This window comes from Cygnus olor, chromosome Z, assembly GCF_009769625.2.
Source record: "Cygnus olor isolate bCygOlo1 chromosome Z, bCygOlo1.pri.v2, whole genome shotgun sequence".
NCBI lineage: Eukaryota > Metazoa > Chordata > Aves > Anseriformes > Anatidae > Cygnus > Cygnus olor.
The window spans coordinates 12,140,223-12,156,125 of NC_049198.1; the positions used below are offsets into that span (position 1 = coordinate 12,140,223).

Here is a 15,903-nt window from a genome sequence, read left to right on the forward strand (position 1 = left end):
AGCACGTTGTGTTGTAGGATGGAGGTTGAGGGAGGTGCTAGTCATTGCTTGCATTGTTGGACATAAAATGAAGTTTGAACTCTCTTCTGGCCTTGCAAGCAAGGGCAGCAGATGGTAGCTGGTTTTACCTAGCCCTAGGGAGAAAGTTGAACGGATCTGGATGCATCTATGGTATCCTCAGAGACTTCACTCTGAGCTGAAAAGATGCTTTGCCAGAAGGCATATATATCGAGAAGCTAATTGTCCACCACTTTGGACTCAAGATGTGGGATGTGCTTTTAGAGAAACAATCAGAAGGAAGCTTTCCTGGAAGCTAGCCAACGTTACACTGATCTAAAAGAAGGGCATGACAGAGGACCCAGGAAACGATAGACCTGTTTAGTCTGTTTAGTGTAACCTTAGTACCTGGAAAACTTACAGAGATTATCCTGGATGTTATTGAAAAGCATTTAAAGAGCAAAGCTATTATCAGGCATAGTTAAACATGGGTTCATGAAGGGAAAGTCCTGCCTTAGTAATTTGATCTCAAATGATAAGGTGGCACATGTGGTGGATGAAGGGAAGGTGGTGGATGTAATCTTTCTGGATTTCAGTCGATACTGTCCCTCACAGCATCCTTCTGGACAGACTGTCCAACTGTGAGATGAACAGGGTCATGCTGTGCTGGGTGATGAACTGGCTCAACAGCAGAGCTCAAAGGGTTGCAGGGAATGGGCTATGTCTGGCTTGGTCACTATGGTCACTACCAGTGGGCTTTGTCACTGGTCACTAGTGGTGCTCTACAGGGCTCAGTTCTAGGGCCAGTCCTGTTCCACAATTTTATCAGTGATCTGGATGCAGGAGTGGAATGCATCCTCAGCAGGTTTGCTGATGATATTAAACTGGGTGGTGCTGCTGACAGCAGCAGCAGGGAGGGATGAGAGGCCTTGCAGAGGGATCTACATAGATGGAAGCATTGGGCAATCATCAATGGCATGACGTTCAACCAAGGAAAATGCTGGGTGCTGCACTAGATCCAGAGCACAATATAAGAAAAGAATTTAAGAAAGAATCCAGAGGAGGGCACCAAAGCTGGTAAAAGGGCTGGAAAGCATGTCCTGTGAGGAGAGGCTGAGGACACTTGGTTGTCTGCTTTGGAGAGGTTCTCTGCGACTCTCTGCAGCTTCCTGAGCAGGGAAGGAGGAGAGGGAGGTGTCTGTCTCTGCTTCCTGGGAACTGATCACAGGGTGTGTGGGAACAGCACAAAGCTGCACCAGAGGAGGTTCATTAGGAGCAATTGCTTTACCATGAGGGTGGCCAACCACTGGAAGAGGTGTCTTAGAGAGGTGGTTGCTGCCCCATGCCTGTCAGTGCTCAAGTGATGTTTGGACACTGCCCTCAATACCATGCTTTAACTTTTAGTTAGCTCTGAAGTGTATTTGATGATCTTTGTAGGTCCCTTGCAACTGAACTGTTCTGTTCTGTTCCCTGCTCTGGTTTCTTCTTCAGACCTTAGCTTTAGAGGCACAGGTAACACTGCTCTCATTTCTAGGCTTTTCTTTTCCATACCCCGAAACATCAACAATAAAAGCAGCATTTCAAATCTTTAGACTTTCTGTCAACACCTAGGAGCACCCTAAAGCTTGACCTTGGCAGAATCTCTGTTTCAATTTGCTGATGTTAGGTATTGAGAGCCTTTAAAAATGGACAGTCTGCAGGAAACTTCGTATGACAAATTGAAATTGTGAGCACTTAGATTTACAATTAATGGTACATGGAAGAAAAATCTATAAGTTTCAGACTTGAAGGGGGAGTTTGTGGTAATGTGGTAATAGAGTTTGCCAAAGAAAACTGTGCATGAAAATGGAACCGCTGGAACACAACCTGAGAATGAAAAATATAAAGCTTCTGGGGATCTCAGAAATCTCTCTGCAGAGCAGCTGGTTGGATATTTTTGCTGAGTTTGAAGGCTAAAATCAGGAGTCTGTGGCTTGCCAGCTTCTGTAGTGCATGATGCAATTGCTTCTTTCCTATTAAGAAAACAGCCATTCAGCAGGCTTACCTTTTTTTCATGTCCTATACCTTGAGGTGTGTATGACTGAAACAAGACTTTTTATGCTGTGAGGCAAAGCTGGAAACTCTAAATGAAAACTGTTTTTTGAAAGCTGTTCCAGAATATATGCTAACATTGAAGACCCATATATTTTATGCCAGAGGGCTTTGTGTGTATTCGGAAAAGCAGATACCATCTCATGTTTAAATAGAGGATAGGAGAGCAGAAGCTGTGTGCACTGCTTTACATTGTAGTGGCTGGTACTAAGAAGGACAGATGGGAAGAAACACTCACAGCTCCTCCTAAATCCGTTACTGCTTATGTCACCTTTCCTGAAATCTTCGTCTGTCTACACTCCAGAAGGCAGTAGCAGCTCATTGACTGAATGTCTTTTAAAATCCACAATATTTTGTTTTCTGAGTTTTTAATAGTGCCAACACTGGCTTGAAAATGAAATGTATTTCCTAGAACTGTTTTTCCTGTGATAATTTTTGCACTTGTGGTTACATGTGTGCATGACAGGAGCATGACACGGACTGCCTGCATTTACTGAAAAGCTACATTTACTACATTTACTCTTAACAGGATTGAAATGGATGCAGTGTAAAGCTATGGATTTTAATTGTTTAAAAAAAAAGTAAACAAAAAACCCTAGTAAATATTGATATTTGTGCCTGTAGATGTGTGATATGCCTTTAAAACAACCTATGATTTGCTGAATATCTGAATGGGCTTATCATGGTATTCAGGGGCTCTCTCTCTGTAGTATACAAATGTCTGTGGTAACTGAAATGTATCTTCATGAGGATTTATCTGGTGATATCCAATGTTTGTCTTTCTCTCTCGATTTTAATTTGGTTCTCACCTTGAAGCTATTTCTGGCAAGACCTTTCCATGTGGGATTGCCAATGTGAGCAAGTCCCGTTCCCAGATCTTTATGCTGGCTTGGGGTGGGGGGAAAGCCTCAAGAACTCAGTTCCCTGATACACTGTAAGGCAGGAGGACAGTGCGGCAAGAGGTGAGTAAGAGCAGCTGTAGGGTGGGGATAATCTAAATTAGTACTTCTGCTGCAGTCTGCTACTGCCATTTTCATACTCAGCTAATAAGTATGAAAGGAAACTCCGTTAGTGAAGGAGGCAAGAATGCTTTTATTTCCAAATTAAGGATTGGTAACATACATCCAGATGGTTAGTATTGGCAGGCTTGCCAATAGTGAGCTTCAGCAATATTTCCTTTGTAGTTCAATCACTGGCTGTTTCTAAGAGATGCATCTTCTCAAGCGAGTGATTGTCACTTGGTTATGAAAGATAAGGATACAGCAGCTTTCACAGGGAAATGTTCAGAGTCTCATTTTAGTTTTTAGTTTTAAGGTGAAATTCTACATCTTGTCAAACTTCACCGTGTTGAGGCTGGTCCTGTTCCTTCATTTGTACTGACAGGGTGCACGCACACGTGACTGTGATGAAACAGTGGAAAGCAGCTTTGTTTTTTTTCAACTGGTTTTGTTCCCTCTGTCAGCTCATGTGGGTACCTACCTACCTGTGCAGATGCAAGGAAGAAGCAGAACCAGCAGCTGGATCAGCAGATGCTGGCCCTGGAAGCATAATCCTTGCTGGAACAGAGTTACTGCTTTGCTGAGAGCCCTCTCTGGGTCAGCAGAGGAAGGCAGAAAACACCTTCTCAGTCAGGACCATTCTTGGCCTTTCCCATTCTTTAAATCTGAAAGTGATTATTTTTCTATGAATTAAGTTCAGGATGTGTCAGAAGTTTTTATGTTGTGTATAAAAGGCTTACTTCCTTCACTGTTCTTTATGTTGATAAAATCCCAGACTATTCACAGAAAAGTAAACAGTACTCTTCTCTAATTACTCGTCATCATATTACATGCCAGAGGACACCACGTTGGACGTTAGTCACTCGGGAATACAGTCTCTGCAGGCACATCTGTGCACAGAATACGCTGCTTTCGTTGTACTTGCAGACCTTTCCCATCCAGGTCAGGCCTCTGCCACACTCTAGCAGTTCTGCCACTTGGCCTATGGTGGAAAGCAATCAGAGGCCAGGTAGCATCTAGTCAGTGTATTTTTGCTGTTATTATTGAAGGGGGAAATTGAGGCTTTGAGGGATAATACTGATTGTGAAAATCACTGTAGACATTTATACTCTAGATGCTGCCTCTAAAATGTATAAAAATTTAAATCAGTGCAGAAAATTTTCCAGATAATCCATGGGTCTTTTCATGACTGAGATACCTGGCAAAATCACTTCTCTCATCTGGTAGCAGCAAGAGTTGAATGTTTTCCATTTCTCTCTGTCTTATCAGCATTGCAAAGACTCCAAGCAGCTCTGTATCTTATTTTATCAATCTTGTTTGTTTGTGTGAAGGTATTGGTCAGTTTGAAAACTGTAAATCATCAAACCGTTGGCAGACAAGTCAGATTTTTTGGAAGTCAACAAAAATTTGATGTACACTAGAAAATGAGGAAGAATGATGTGCTTTGGGGAGGAATGTTTTTACTCAAAATAAACCTTGACAATGAGTATATGTGAGTTCATAGTGTATTTCAAACATTCTTGCACTTAAAATATTTTCAGAGCACTCAGATTAAAATGGCAGAGAACAATAGTATTGTACTCTTGCATATACATTTGACTTTGTTCTGTGTTTGTCGTAATGCTGTATTTGCTATTTTCTGTTCACTTAGCATCCATAATTCAACCATGTTCTTTATTTGCTTTGGATTTTGGCAAATGCCATGTCAGACTGCTTTCAGGCCCTGGAGAAATTCTGTGCTACAGAGAATGCTGATTCTGCCCTGAAAGAACTCTGGAGCATGACCCTGCCATACAGAAATGGAGCCTGTAACAGGATGTAATTTTTCTGGTCTTCTAATTTTGTTTTTCTTTTCACAAATAAAAAATTCTCAGTGTTAGAAGGTTATTGTCTTAAATTAAGACTTTATATTTATTTTTTCTTATTTCATCATGTTCCACTCTAATTTTGTGGTATTTTCTCTAGTTATATGGACCACCCAGTTGTTTTAAGCCAGCTGTCAAAATAACATTCAGTAAGAGGATTGTGCTCAGTTCGCAGGATGTAGCTGTGTAAATGGTTCAGCAGAGAACCTGGATTCAGCATACACAGGTCACATTACTAACACCACCTCAGCAGGCTCAGTTAACTCAATTTTTACAAGTCTAAGCTCTAAATGTGGATTAATTCTGATCTTTTATCTGTGGTGAAATTATTTGTAAAAAATGATTTATATGAGCTGAGTAGTAAAAATTACAGCACTTTTCTGTTTGAGTTACTGTCTGGCAATTAACTAATTTCTGGAAATATTCATTCTCGACTTCTTAGCAAAGACGAGCTGTATCTGAACTCTTGTGCTCTCTGTCAGACACTTGCTGAAGAAATCTCCATTCCCTTGCTAGCTTGACTTTATAACTGAAACACAGAAAAGATCTTTAGCACTGAATAAACGACTGGCTTACTTAGGACAGTTGTGTTTCACTGGCATCTATCTGTAAGAAATCTGCTTTCAACTAGTTCAGGGATGTCATATGCAGCTGTCCACACCATCCAGTCACCAAGCATTCATAGAAAGCATCTATCAATGCATTTGAAAATGTTATTTGAGTAACCTTTTTGGGTCAGGAAAAAATTACACCTTACAGGACTTGGAGATGATAGCCTTGCAGCTGTTCTCCAGTTGACTCCAAATCTGATGAAATTTTGCTGTGTTCCCGCTTACTGTGTGCTCCAAACGGGCTTTCTGTTTTTCCTGAAGAATGTCATTTTTCATTTTATCCTGTTCATAACTGAGTAGTTGTGGGACCTGTACATTCCCAGTGGAAAAAAGCAGTGTCAAACAACTGATCTTTATCAGCTGCTGCAGAGGTGGGTCTGAATTCTGACATGCCTCATTTCTGGATACAGTGGGAAGAGTAGCTGCTACTCCGCTGCACTGAAAGGTCTGAAGATTATAGTAGAAGTCCACCCTGTGCCACAGGAATGGTAGAAATGTTTGATAGCAGTAAAAGAAATCTATCTCAAATCAATTCAGTCTGAGGTACCAAGATGTAGCTGGGAGTATTAGCAACAGGCTTCTTTTTTGTGGAATAAAAATGAACTATGTTGGAATGGGGTTTTAGGCTGAGTGAGAATGTAACCCTCAGTGTGGCCCTTGCTCCAAATCAAAACTTATATGTTTGTTTTTATTTGCCTAAATCATTGCAAAACCAGGAAGTGGGAGGAAAAGTTGTTTGCTTTCTTATAAAGGGAAGTTTATTCATGAAGGATGCAAGTAAAAGGCACCACTGCTCAAGGCTTCCAGATGGTGAGAACTCCACTGTTTGGAAACCTGCAGCTTTTGCCTCAAGTATTTTAGGAAAGTTTATGTAGCTTGTAAAGAATTGTTCTGTACTGAAATCAGTTTCTCCAGGCTTTGTTTCAAGAGCTTCCCTTGCAACACACCAGCTCTCAGTGTCCACTCCTGAAGTTTTTTTCATTTTTTTTGGTGGGGGAGGCTGAAGGAGGGACTCTTAACTTTAAAATCAGATAGAATTACTCCCGAAGGCGAAGTTTGTGTCCAGTCCTCTGCAAATAACTGACTTAAGTATGACTGTAATAGGTTCATCCTAGTCTGGAATCATTCTCCTCTCTTTTGTAAGCAGATCTGATTTCCCAGTGAACCAGTTCAGTTTACTAAACTGTAGCTAACTAGCTGTGTCCCCCACCCCAATTGCTTGTGGACTATTAAGAAAAAATCATCTTATTTACAGGGTTATGTAAGAAATGACAGCATTAAGGAGGGGATAGATACACAGTAAGCGTCTGGGAGAGAGCAGTAGGAGCCCCAACAGTGTTTGGCTCAGGTAACTGTGTAAATGAGTGCGAGTTAAACCTTACCACCCTCTCTTTTCCCAGGACTCCAGATTGCTTCTATGTTTTTGCTTTAGTTAGATCCTTACATCCTTCACACGTGTTCTCTCATCTTTCTCACCACCTGCACTGCTTACAGATGTTTCTTTGATCCTATCAATTTGGGAGAAGCAATACTTTTGATCAGGGTTTCCTTAACTTGTAAATTTTTTGGCAGCATGAAACTAAGCACGTGCATGTGTGATGACTTGTTGAGAACTGCCACAGGAATTATTTGCATTGGTGGGACTGATGTGTTCATAGGTACGTAGCCTGAAAGGAGTTAAGTTTTTATTCTCTGTTTTCTTTGCGGTCTGATTTTACCTAAACCAAACTTCTTTCGCTCTTGCGTATTCTTGTTGCGTTTGGCGTTATCCTCCACAGTCTTTCTCTATAACCTTGATGTTCTCGATTTAGCTAAGTTATTATTATTCAAGTATTTATTATTCTTATCAATATAGTCAAATGTAAGAGAGCCAAGTGTGTGCTTCACAGCCTTCCTGATATTTAAGTGACTTTGATTGTATTGCGCGTCTACACAAATGTATCTGAATCTGTTTCAATATTTACCAGTATGTTGTGCTGGCCAAATTAGAGGTGTTGGAATTTATCAGACTCGCTTTGCCTTCCTCTCCTAGCCATTTTCCCAGAGCCTGAGAAACCTTTTCTTCTGAAGAAGAATGTTTACACAACTTCGTATTGGTCACCAAATACATGAAGTTTTGGTATCTTAATGACTAGAGATCAGCCAGCAGCAGGGCTTTTTATGTTTTTAGAAGTGTTAACTCTTCAGTTTGTTTATGGCAGTAGTAAGCAAGTGGACAAGCACACAGGATATTTTTATACTTGCAGAGAACAGTTCAAAGCTCAAGCGCTGCCTGCCTACCATTTGGAGTCAGCAGCAGGCAGTGGGGAAGTGCTCCGTGTAGGAAGGGAGGTAGTTGCTGTACTTGGTACTTTGTTCCAGGAGCACTCCCTTTGATTAATTCTCAGCCCTTTGCCAGATCTTGTCTGTAGGTCTTTTTTCTCTGCTTGGTTTTCAGGAAGGCTGCAAAGAAAAAGTCTGCAGCTTAGAGAACCACAGTGTTGCAGTTCACATACTCTGCGCCAGAAATATCTGTTTCATTCTTGCTTGGTATTCCTGATTGCTCAGACTAGCAGGCTGAATTTTCCGTGCTCACTTTAACATTTAAAGGAAGCAGTTGTCCAAAATGCAAACTCTTAAATACAGCGGAAATGTGTCTACATGATTAATTAGGCTCCCTTTAGATGCTGGGGGAAAAAGCCTTCAATGTAGGAGTGCGGTGTGTTAAAAATAAACTTCTACTTCATAAGATATTAGAAAACATCCCAGGATTACTGGCTTTTTCAGTCTGGGGCATGCTTTATGAATGTACTAACTTTTCATACAATTTAATAGTAATTGAAAGTGTTTTGTCTCTAACTTGTTTTTCTACATTACACCAGTTGGAAAACAGCTCTCTATATTAAGCTGATATTAGTAAGACCACGGGGAAGTAATGTGTCTGCTTGTACTCTGTCCATATCTTGAGACTCACCTGTGTTGGCACAATATGCATCAGGATGTTATAAACTTCTCCATTTTCAAAAGATTTTCCTTTGTCTTTGCTTCTCATCTTAATTCAGTAGCATGTGTATATGCTTCTATGAATCAAATTCTGTGAATTAAATTCTGTGAATCCTTGAGGTGCCAAGAATGTCAAAGATGAGCTTTCAGTGTAAAAAGTCTTGAATTCAGCATAACTTCTTTGGTTTATTCTGTAATCATATCTTTAGTAATTTATGCTGTTCAGTGTGTCCTGCAATGGTGTGGTTGGCAACCTCTCCAGTTTTCCAATGTTCAAACAAGCAGATGCTTGAGATGGGAAAGCAAAACCAAAAGTTGGAAAATACATCCCTAGCATAGTCTCAAAAATATCCGCTAGCTTTCATTCCTCCATGTTACATTCACATACGCTGACTTTTTTTATTTATTTATTTTACACACATGCGCACTACTCCCCTGTGAAGAAAGATTGGCTCTATAGAGGACAGTTCAGAAACAGAATTTGATTTAGTTTAATTCAGGAAACCAAATTACCTTTTAGAGGAACTAAATTTTGTCTGCTGAAAGAGGACAATTAGGATTGCCCTGAGTGTCTAGAGCAAAGCCATTTTTTGAGAGTATTTTCTTCAGTAATTTCCTAAGCCCAGGAATTCTGTGGGGATATATTGCATCACTAGGAACATTAGTTTACAAATCCTGTTGGACTGATAGATGCACATTAGGTATATGGCTTGGGTTAATGAAACATCAGCCTGTGTAAATGTATGAACACAAAAGTTTTTGATGTGCTTTCTGACTTTCAGAGCAATTATCTTCTTGGGAGGTAGTGGAGGGTTGCCAAAAGATCTAAGGACAGGGAGGGGAGAACTTGCCAGTACTTGGTTTATGAATGAAGGAGAAAGGAGGTCTGTAACAGAACAGTGACGTGTAAATGCTCTCTTCCAGTTTTCACCTGGCAGCTACAAAAGGCCACGCAGAATGCCTCAGGATTATGGTGACACATGGTGCAGACGTGACAGCCCAAGATGGTGCAGGTATGCCTCTGCGAACATAAACTTATAGCATAATATGCTTCATTTGGCTATAGCTCTTGATGTGCAGACTGCAACGAAAATTTGACAGCACTGCTTCCCCTCCCTTGCACACCATGTATGAAAAGCACTTGTAACCTTTGAGGGCTTGGTATGCTCGCTTTTCTGTATATTGAATTCAGATTTATGCACTTGAAAATTTTTGCCCTAATACTATAAATGTCAGAATTTATAGTGGACTCCAGTTGCAAAATAATAGTTTGATTTTATTCATTATTGCTGTTATTACCCTCCCCCCCAAAAAAACAAACAAACAAACAAACAAAAAACAGCCAAACAAAAAACCTTTTTGTTAACTTCATGTGAAGTTTTGCATAGATTAAATCAAGGTCTTGTGTGTTGCTTTTATGTGTATCCAGCTATTAACTCCATTAACTGCACAGAAGTTGCAGTAAGATGTTTCTTTAGGATTATGACATATTGAAAAGAGCTGATATGGGCTAAAACAGAAAGAGAACTATTAAATATGCTGTTTCAGCCCTTGAAAGTCTATGTCTTAATTATTACTCCACTAGGACAATAATGAGAGCTGAATTTGAAACTGGCAAACACTTCTTAGTATATTTCAGTTGACATATCTGTGGAATCTGTGACCAGCATTTTGTCTGGCTATCAGAACCACCTAAATGAAGTGTCAGTATTCTGCCTCTGCAATAATGATCTGTAAATGTTGGGTTCAGTTTTAGCCACCAATTACAGCCCTAGTGAATTTGTCACACACTGAAATGATTTGCCTCCATGAAGAAGTAAGTGTCTGTGATACTACAAGAAGTACTCAGATTATACATAACGATAAGAGAATATATACACCCAGTAGTATTACTCAGAATTCATACTTCATCTTGTCTCAGGTTTTATTAGTCATTTGGATAAATAACAGGTTGCCTGCTCTTGCTTGAGAGTGTCAACCCTGTGTTTCTTAGGAAACGTCTTTTCTGTAAAAGTCTCAGTATTTGCTGTGAGGTTCTACTGTCATAAGTGGCTCTACTGTCTGTTACTGAGTACTAAATCTTAGCCCCTTCCTTCTTTCTTGCACAGATAATTTATTCTTTTGTTGTCTTTGGCCTATTTAATTTTTCAGGGGCTCTGTAAGATAAAACTAGAGGAGAGACTGCAAAATCTTTCATCGTTATAATAGTCAGTAAATCACTGTATTGTATAGGTAAATATGACCTCACGGATGCTAAGTAAATTAAGAAAAAGGGATGTCTACAAGATGCAAACTGAAGTAGTCATGTGTTCTGAGTCCTCATATACTTGCATTTCGTGGATGATAAAAATTTGTCGTAGTGATGAATTTGGCTGGTTTTGCTCTTCGTGCTAGATTCCTTTTTCATTGCAAAAAAATAAATAAGTCATGCAGACACCTTGACAGACATCTATCTGCAAGGGAGGCTGTGTATTTAGGAAAATTGTTTTATATGAGACAAAACATATCTGCATAATGTTAGACTTCCTTCCGCTAAGGCAGACTCTGACACAATGTTTGTGTCATTCCTGTATGTGAAGCTAGACATTAAGATTGTTGTTCAGGCAGATAATGGAATGGTGTGCTGTAACTGTATTCTACTTGATGCAGGATTTTATTTTATTTTCTCTTGCTAATTCCAGTACTTTGGAGTGATTGAATGCTTATTTTGCTGTGCTTTTTTTGATCTAGGGCACAGTGCTTTACATCTTGCAGCAAAGAACAGCCACCCTGATTGCATTAAGAGGTTACTTCAGGTAAAGTAAAAATTAAATTCATTTTGATTATTTTTGAGATTTCACTTTGGTAGTTCTTCACTAGATATTGACGCATTTCCTGCTAATAATCTGCACCACACTCCTATACTGTTGTCCCGTTTCATTGCAATCAAGAGACGTGCTTGAGTTTAAGACCTTTTAGGCACTGTGAACAGATGATAGAAGTATCTCCCCTGAGTTGTCTACAAATTCAGTTTTCTCTGTGCAACTGTGACATAGCGGGGCTGGGTCTCAAGCAGACTGCGGCTTCTGATTTCCCAATTTTAGTCAATGTGGTTGGATTGCTTGGAAGTAGATGGTATAGAACAGAAAGAGGAAAGGGAAAGAGGATTTTTAATGTGTGGTGGGACTTTGATATTGACTGGAATGTTTTCTGTCTGTGCAATATAAAAGAATCCATTGCTGACCTTTTCAACAATGGCTGTCAAGTTTAGAGTCAAAGGTAAAAGAAAACAAAGGAGTTTGGTACTAATCCTCAACCACATGACATGAAGGACAGTGAGGGGTTAGAAAAAGAGTAGAAAGAAGGGAGTGGGAGGGGGGTAGGAAAAACAAAAATGAAGATAAAGAGAAGGATTCTTAGGAGACTGAGGGAGGCTGAAGATGTGTATTAGTAAGCAAGGAGAAACATTGTTCATCTCAGCTCCATTGCAGAAAGCCACGTAAGTTTTGTTGATGGAGGTGATCAGAGTAATGGGATAGATATTTAGAAGAAGTGTAGAATTATCGATAAGATTGCGGCTAAGACTACAGATGAAATAATGAACCTACAAAATAACACTGCTTAAGTGCAGTGGTACAGAAAGGGATTGGATCCAGTATCTCAACCTCCAAATTCCTTTCCACTGGTTACTTCAGGGCTCACCAAGTCTGTTGTGACTGATGCCTGTCAATGTCTCTGACCATACTGAGTCAAATTTCATTGACTCCCACTCATTACAAGCTGAACCTCCCACCTCCTTCTCCCCCACCATTCTTGCACACTTGGAAGGGGTTATGATTAAGCAGCAAGACTCTTCTCTTCGTGATTTGGTTAGAAAAATCTACTAGATTCTAGAGCAAACCCATTGAGAGCATAAACAGTGACATCAAGCTGTCACTAATTGTATCGCATGCAACAGCATGATCAACTCAGCAACTAGATGTGTTTAAATATCTGCTGCCTATTCACCTGCCCGCTTTAACTACAAACTGCTTTTGTTGATGTCTTGCTAATTTTATTACAACATATGTATTTCCAAACAAGTTTGTAAGTCCAAACCCTTTGGTAGTATTCTCCAATAATTCATGCTCTTTGGATTGTTTTCTTGCATCTGTAGACCAACTTTGTGATATAAGGTGTTTGTACATGTGAGAAATGTCTAATCTTAACATAGATAATTATTTTACACAGGCTGAATCTTGACATTTTTTGTTATATAATTTGGTAGCCTGCACGAAATTGTTTTCTTGGGAAACTATGGAAGAATTGGAGGCAGTGCTACGTTTGAAAGTTACAATATCTAATGTTTGATTTTTAGAAACTAAAAATTTCAGTGTGATATCTTTATTTGCCATAAACTAGAAGTAAAATCTTCTGTACCAAAACAAGTCTTTATAAAGATTTGCAATTTGGTATTTTTATATTTATTACTTCAAAGTCTAGCTTAATCAGTAAGCAAGTGGCTTAAAATATTACAAAATATAACTGGCTTTTAGATGCTTTAGTTCTTACAAATGGAAGTGAAGCATTATGTCCTTCAACAGAAACAATTTAATACTAATGCATTAGAATGTGCTTGGTCTAGCTCCTAGTGTAATGTAAAATATGAAGCTTTTGCTTTTCTCAGGCAAGGGAGTTGGAGAGATTCTTTTTGGTTTCCAGATAGAAACTGTTCCAAAACTATAACTTTTTTTCTAGGGATATCTCTCTCCCCATGCGCATTTCCCATGACTTCAGAATAAGCTGTTACCAAGAAAGGATAGACCAGATTGGTAGAGAGGAAAGCTGTGCTTTTCATCAGTATTCTTGTTCACTTTTATTGTATGGGCTGAACTTTGTGGAATAGCTCATAAAACTATTCTCAGAGATGTTCAGCTCTCTGTCCTTAACATCAAACATATGTTTTATTTTCATGGTGTTTCTCTAATTTTTTTTCTCATTTCTGAATTACGCAGTGTAAATGTTCAGTAGACAGCACTGACAATTCTGGGAAAACAGCTTTACACTATGCAGGTAACTTCTTTGTTAAAAGTGTGTACTATGTATTTTGTCATGCTTGATATTCCTAGCTCGTGAGCTTGGTGAAGCTTTGTAGGTTCTAAATGCATAAATATAGTGACTCCCTTTCTGCTGATTGGAAAAATAGTGGGTAGAATGGTGAGCTATATTAAAGTTGGCTTATTTCTTCTCTGTCATTCCATTTTTTCCAGCTTTCTTTAACTAATCTTTTGATTTTATTTCCAACTTGAAATGTCAGATTTGTTGGAATGCCTGCATTTTTAATCTGACAATGAAAGTTTGTTTACTTTTCTAAAATTAATATATTATTGACTAATTGAAGATTTGAGCAGCTGAGGGATACATGTTCATTCTCATGGCTTATAAATTTGGGGTATTTTTCAACACTGAATAGCAAATTTCAGTTAATTATAGTTAGCAAGTTCACTCTTACATGTACAAAGCCATTGAAATACTTAAAAATTAAGATAAGGTTGATTCTGACTCTAGTGCTTAAAGATTGTATGTTAATTTAGACTATAAATAATAGTTTTATTTCTGCATACAGCTTGCTGTTCATCCTCTTTGTCTCTCTCCATCTTTCTTAAAAACAGAGAGATATGATTTAATTTGTTTTTCTTGAACACCATTGTAATGATGCAGTATTGCAAATGGGAAGTGCAGAACACAGGTTTCAAAAAAACGGGGTTTCATGGACTTTCATGCTAGTTTTTTATTTCTTTTAGCTGCATGTGGTTGTCTTCAGGCAGTTCAACTTCTCTGTGAACACAAATGTCCAATTAACGTCAAAGATTTGGTACGTACTTCTTCTCCCATTGTTCACCTTAAAGCTTTTACCTTCTGCTTCAGTCAATCTCAGGTATCATAGTTCAAAGCAATGTTACTGTTGTATTTAATTTTGGATTTCTCTGGCAGAGAATATTCCTTTTGCGGCTTGCCATAGTAGATGTGGGAAACCACTATCATACACTAGTGGTAGGGTTTGCTGTTTGTTAAATTGAGGGTTTGATACAAGTGTCTAGAATCGATTCTGATATGTTCAAAACATGATTGAAAGTCTTCCCACTCACTCCAGCAGACTGTGGGAAACACACGTTTTGTGGCAAGTGCTGCAAAAAAAATATACTTGGTATAATGTAAAGGCTAAGGGACAATACATTCTCTATTATGAAATGACTACAAACAACCAGATCTATCTTTGAGAATGTTGCAGTTGCCTGATAGAAAACTCTGATGATAAAGAGAGTGGACCTGACAGAAATTAGACCAAAAAAAGAAGGGGGAGGAGGACATTTAACTTTTTTTTTTCTTTCCTCCATCTTATCTTCCTATTTGGTCTTTTTGATGAGTTAAAAAAAAAAAAAAAACAAAAAAACAAACAAACACAAAACACTCATGAACATTAGATCTAAAATTTCAGCAGATGCATTTTAAAGGCAGAAAATTTTGTCTTTTTTTTTTTTAATCCTAAGAATTAGGAAGGCTATGGGAGAATCTTAAGATGCCCTCAACTGCATCATGGGTGATCATGAGGAAGACAGAGCTAAACCCACTTCAGGTGCACAACAAAATGATGTCAAGCAATGGTCACAGTTTGGGTGGCAGACCTGATTGGGAAATTCCAATTATGTGTTAAGGAAAAAAGAGAATTATTACCATGTAGGTGGTCAAACATCAGAAATGGGACCAAAAGACATCATGGTGTCTCTGTGGATATGCTTAAAACTTGACAGGACAAGTCTCTGAGCAATGTACTGTGAAATGAAGTTTGCCTTTCTCTGGAATGAGGGCAAAGGAGAAAAAAAAATCTCTAAAGTTGTCTTCCAATTGAAGTTACTCTGTTATTCTAAGAAATGTTGTATTTTTTGCCTTGTACTTAGTTAAAATTAACCTTTTTGTTGTGGACTTATTTATAGGTATTGTATAGTTGCAAAATCACCGTGTTATAGCATTAAGCAAACAGAAAAGGGAGTACAGACAGCAAAAAGCATTCCTGTTCCTAATGCTTTGCTGAGTGATTCCATTCCCAGTACTAAACGAAGGAATTAAATAAACCCAGCTACATTTATGGTACATGAGAAAAATGTACAGATAGTGCCTTGTTTGTGCTGTGTAGAAGGAAGGTTCATAGCTGACCTTTAAATCTCATGGTGGTATTTGTAAGTTGTCGAATTATTGTTTATAGTTTCTTTAAATGCATTCCTAGGATGGGAACATACCTCTGCTGCTTGCAGTACAAAGTGGTCATACAGAAGTCTGCAAATACCTTCTGGATCACGGAGCAGACATCAACACCAGGGATAAAAATGGAAGGTACAGCAG

The 15,903-nt window shown here is 38.8% G+C and overlaps 1 protein-coding gene across 11 annotated transcripts in view; it reads left to right on the forward strand.

Moving 5' to 3' along the window:
• Positions 1 to 15,903, forward strand: part of RAI14 (retinoic acid induced 14) — an 86,248-nt gene that overhangs the window by 57,024 nt on the left and 13,321 nt on the right. For all 11 annotated transcript variants that reach the window (XM_040542184.1, XM_040542177.1, XM_040542186.1 and 8 more), the window contains exons 4-8: positions 9,469 to 9,557; positions 11,275 to 11,339; positions 13,518 to 13,575; positions 14,307 to 14,377; positions 15,788 to 15,894. In XM_040542184.1, coding sequence (XP_040398118.1) covers positions 9,469 to 9,557; positions 11,275 to 11,339; positions 13,518 to 13,575; positions 14,307 to 14,377; positions 15,788 to 15,894 — 390 coding nt within the window. The remainder of the gene's footprint in view (positions 1 to 9,468; positions 9,558 to 11,274; positions 11,340 to 13,517; positions 13,576 to 14,306; positions 14,378 to 15,787; positions 15,895 to 15,903) is intronic.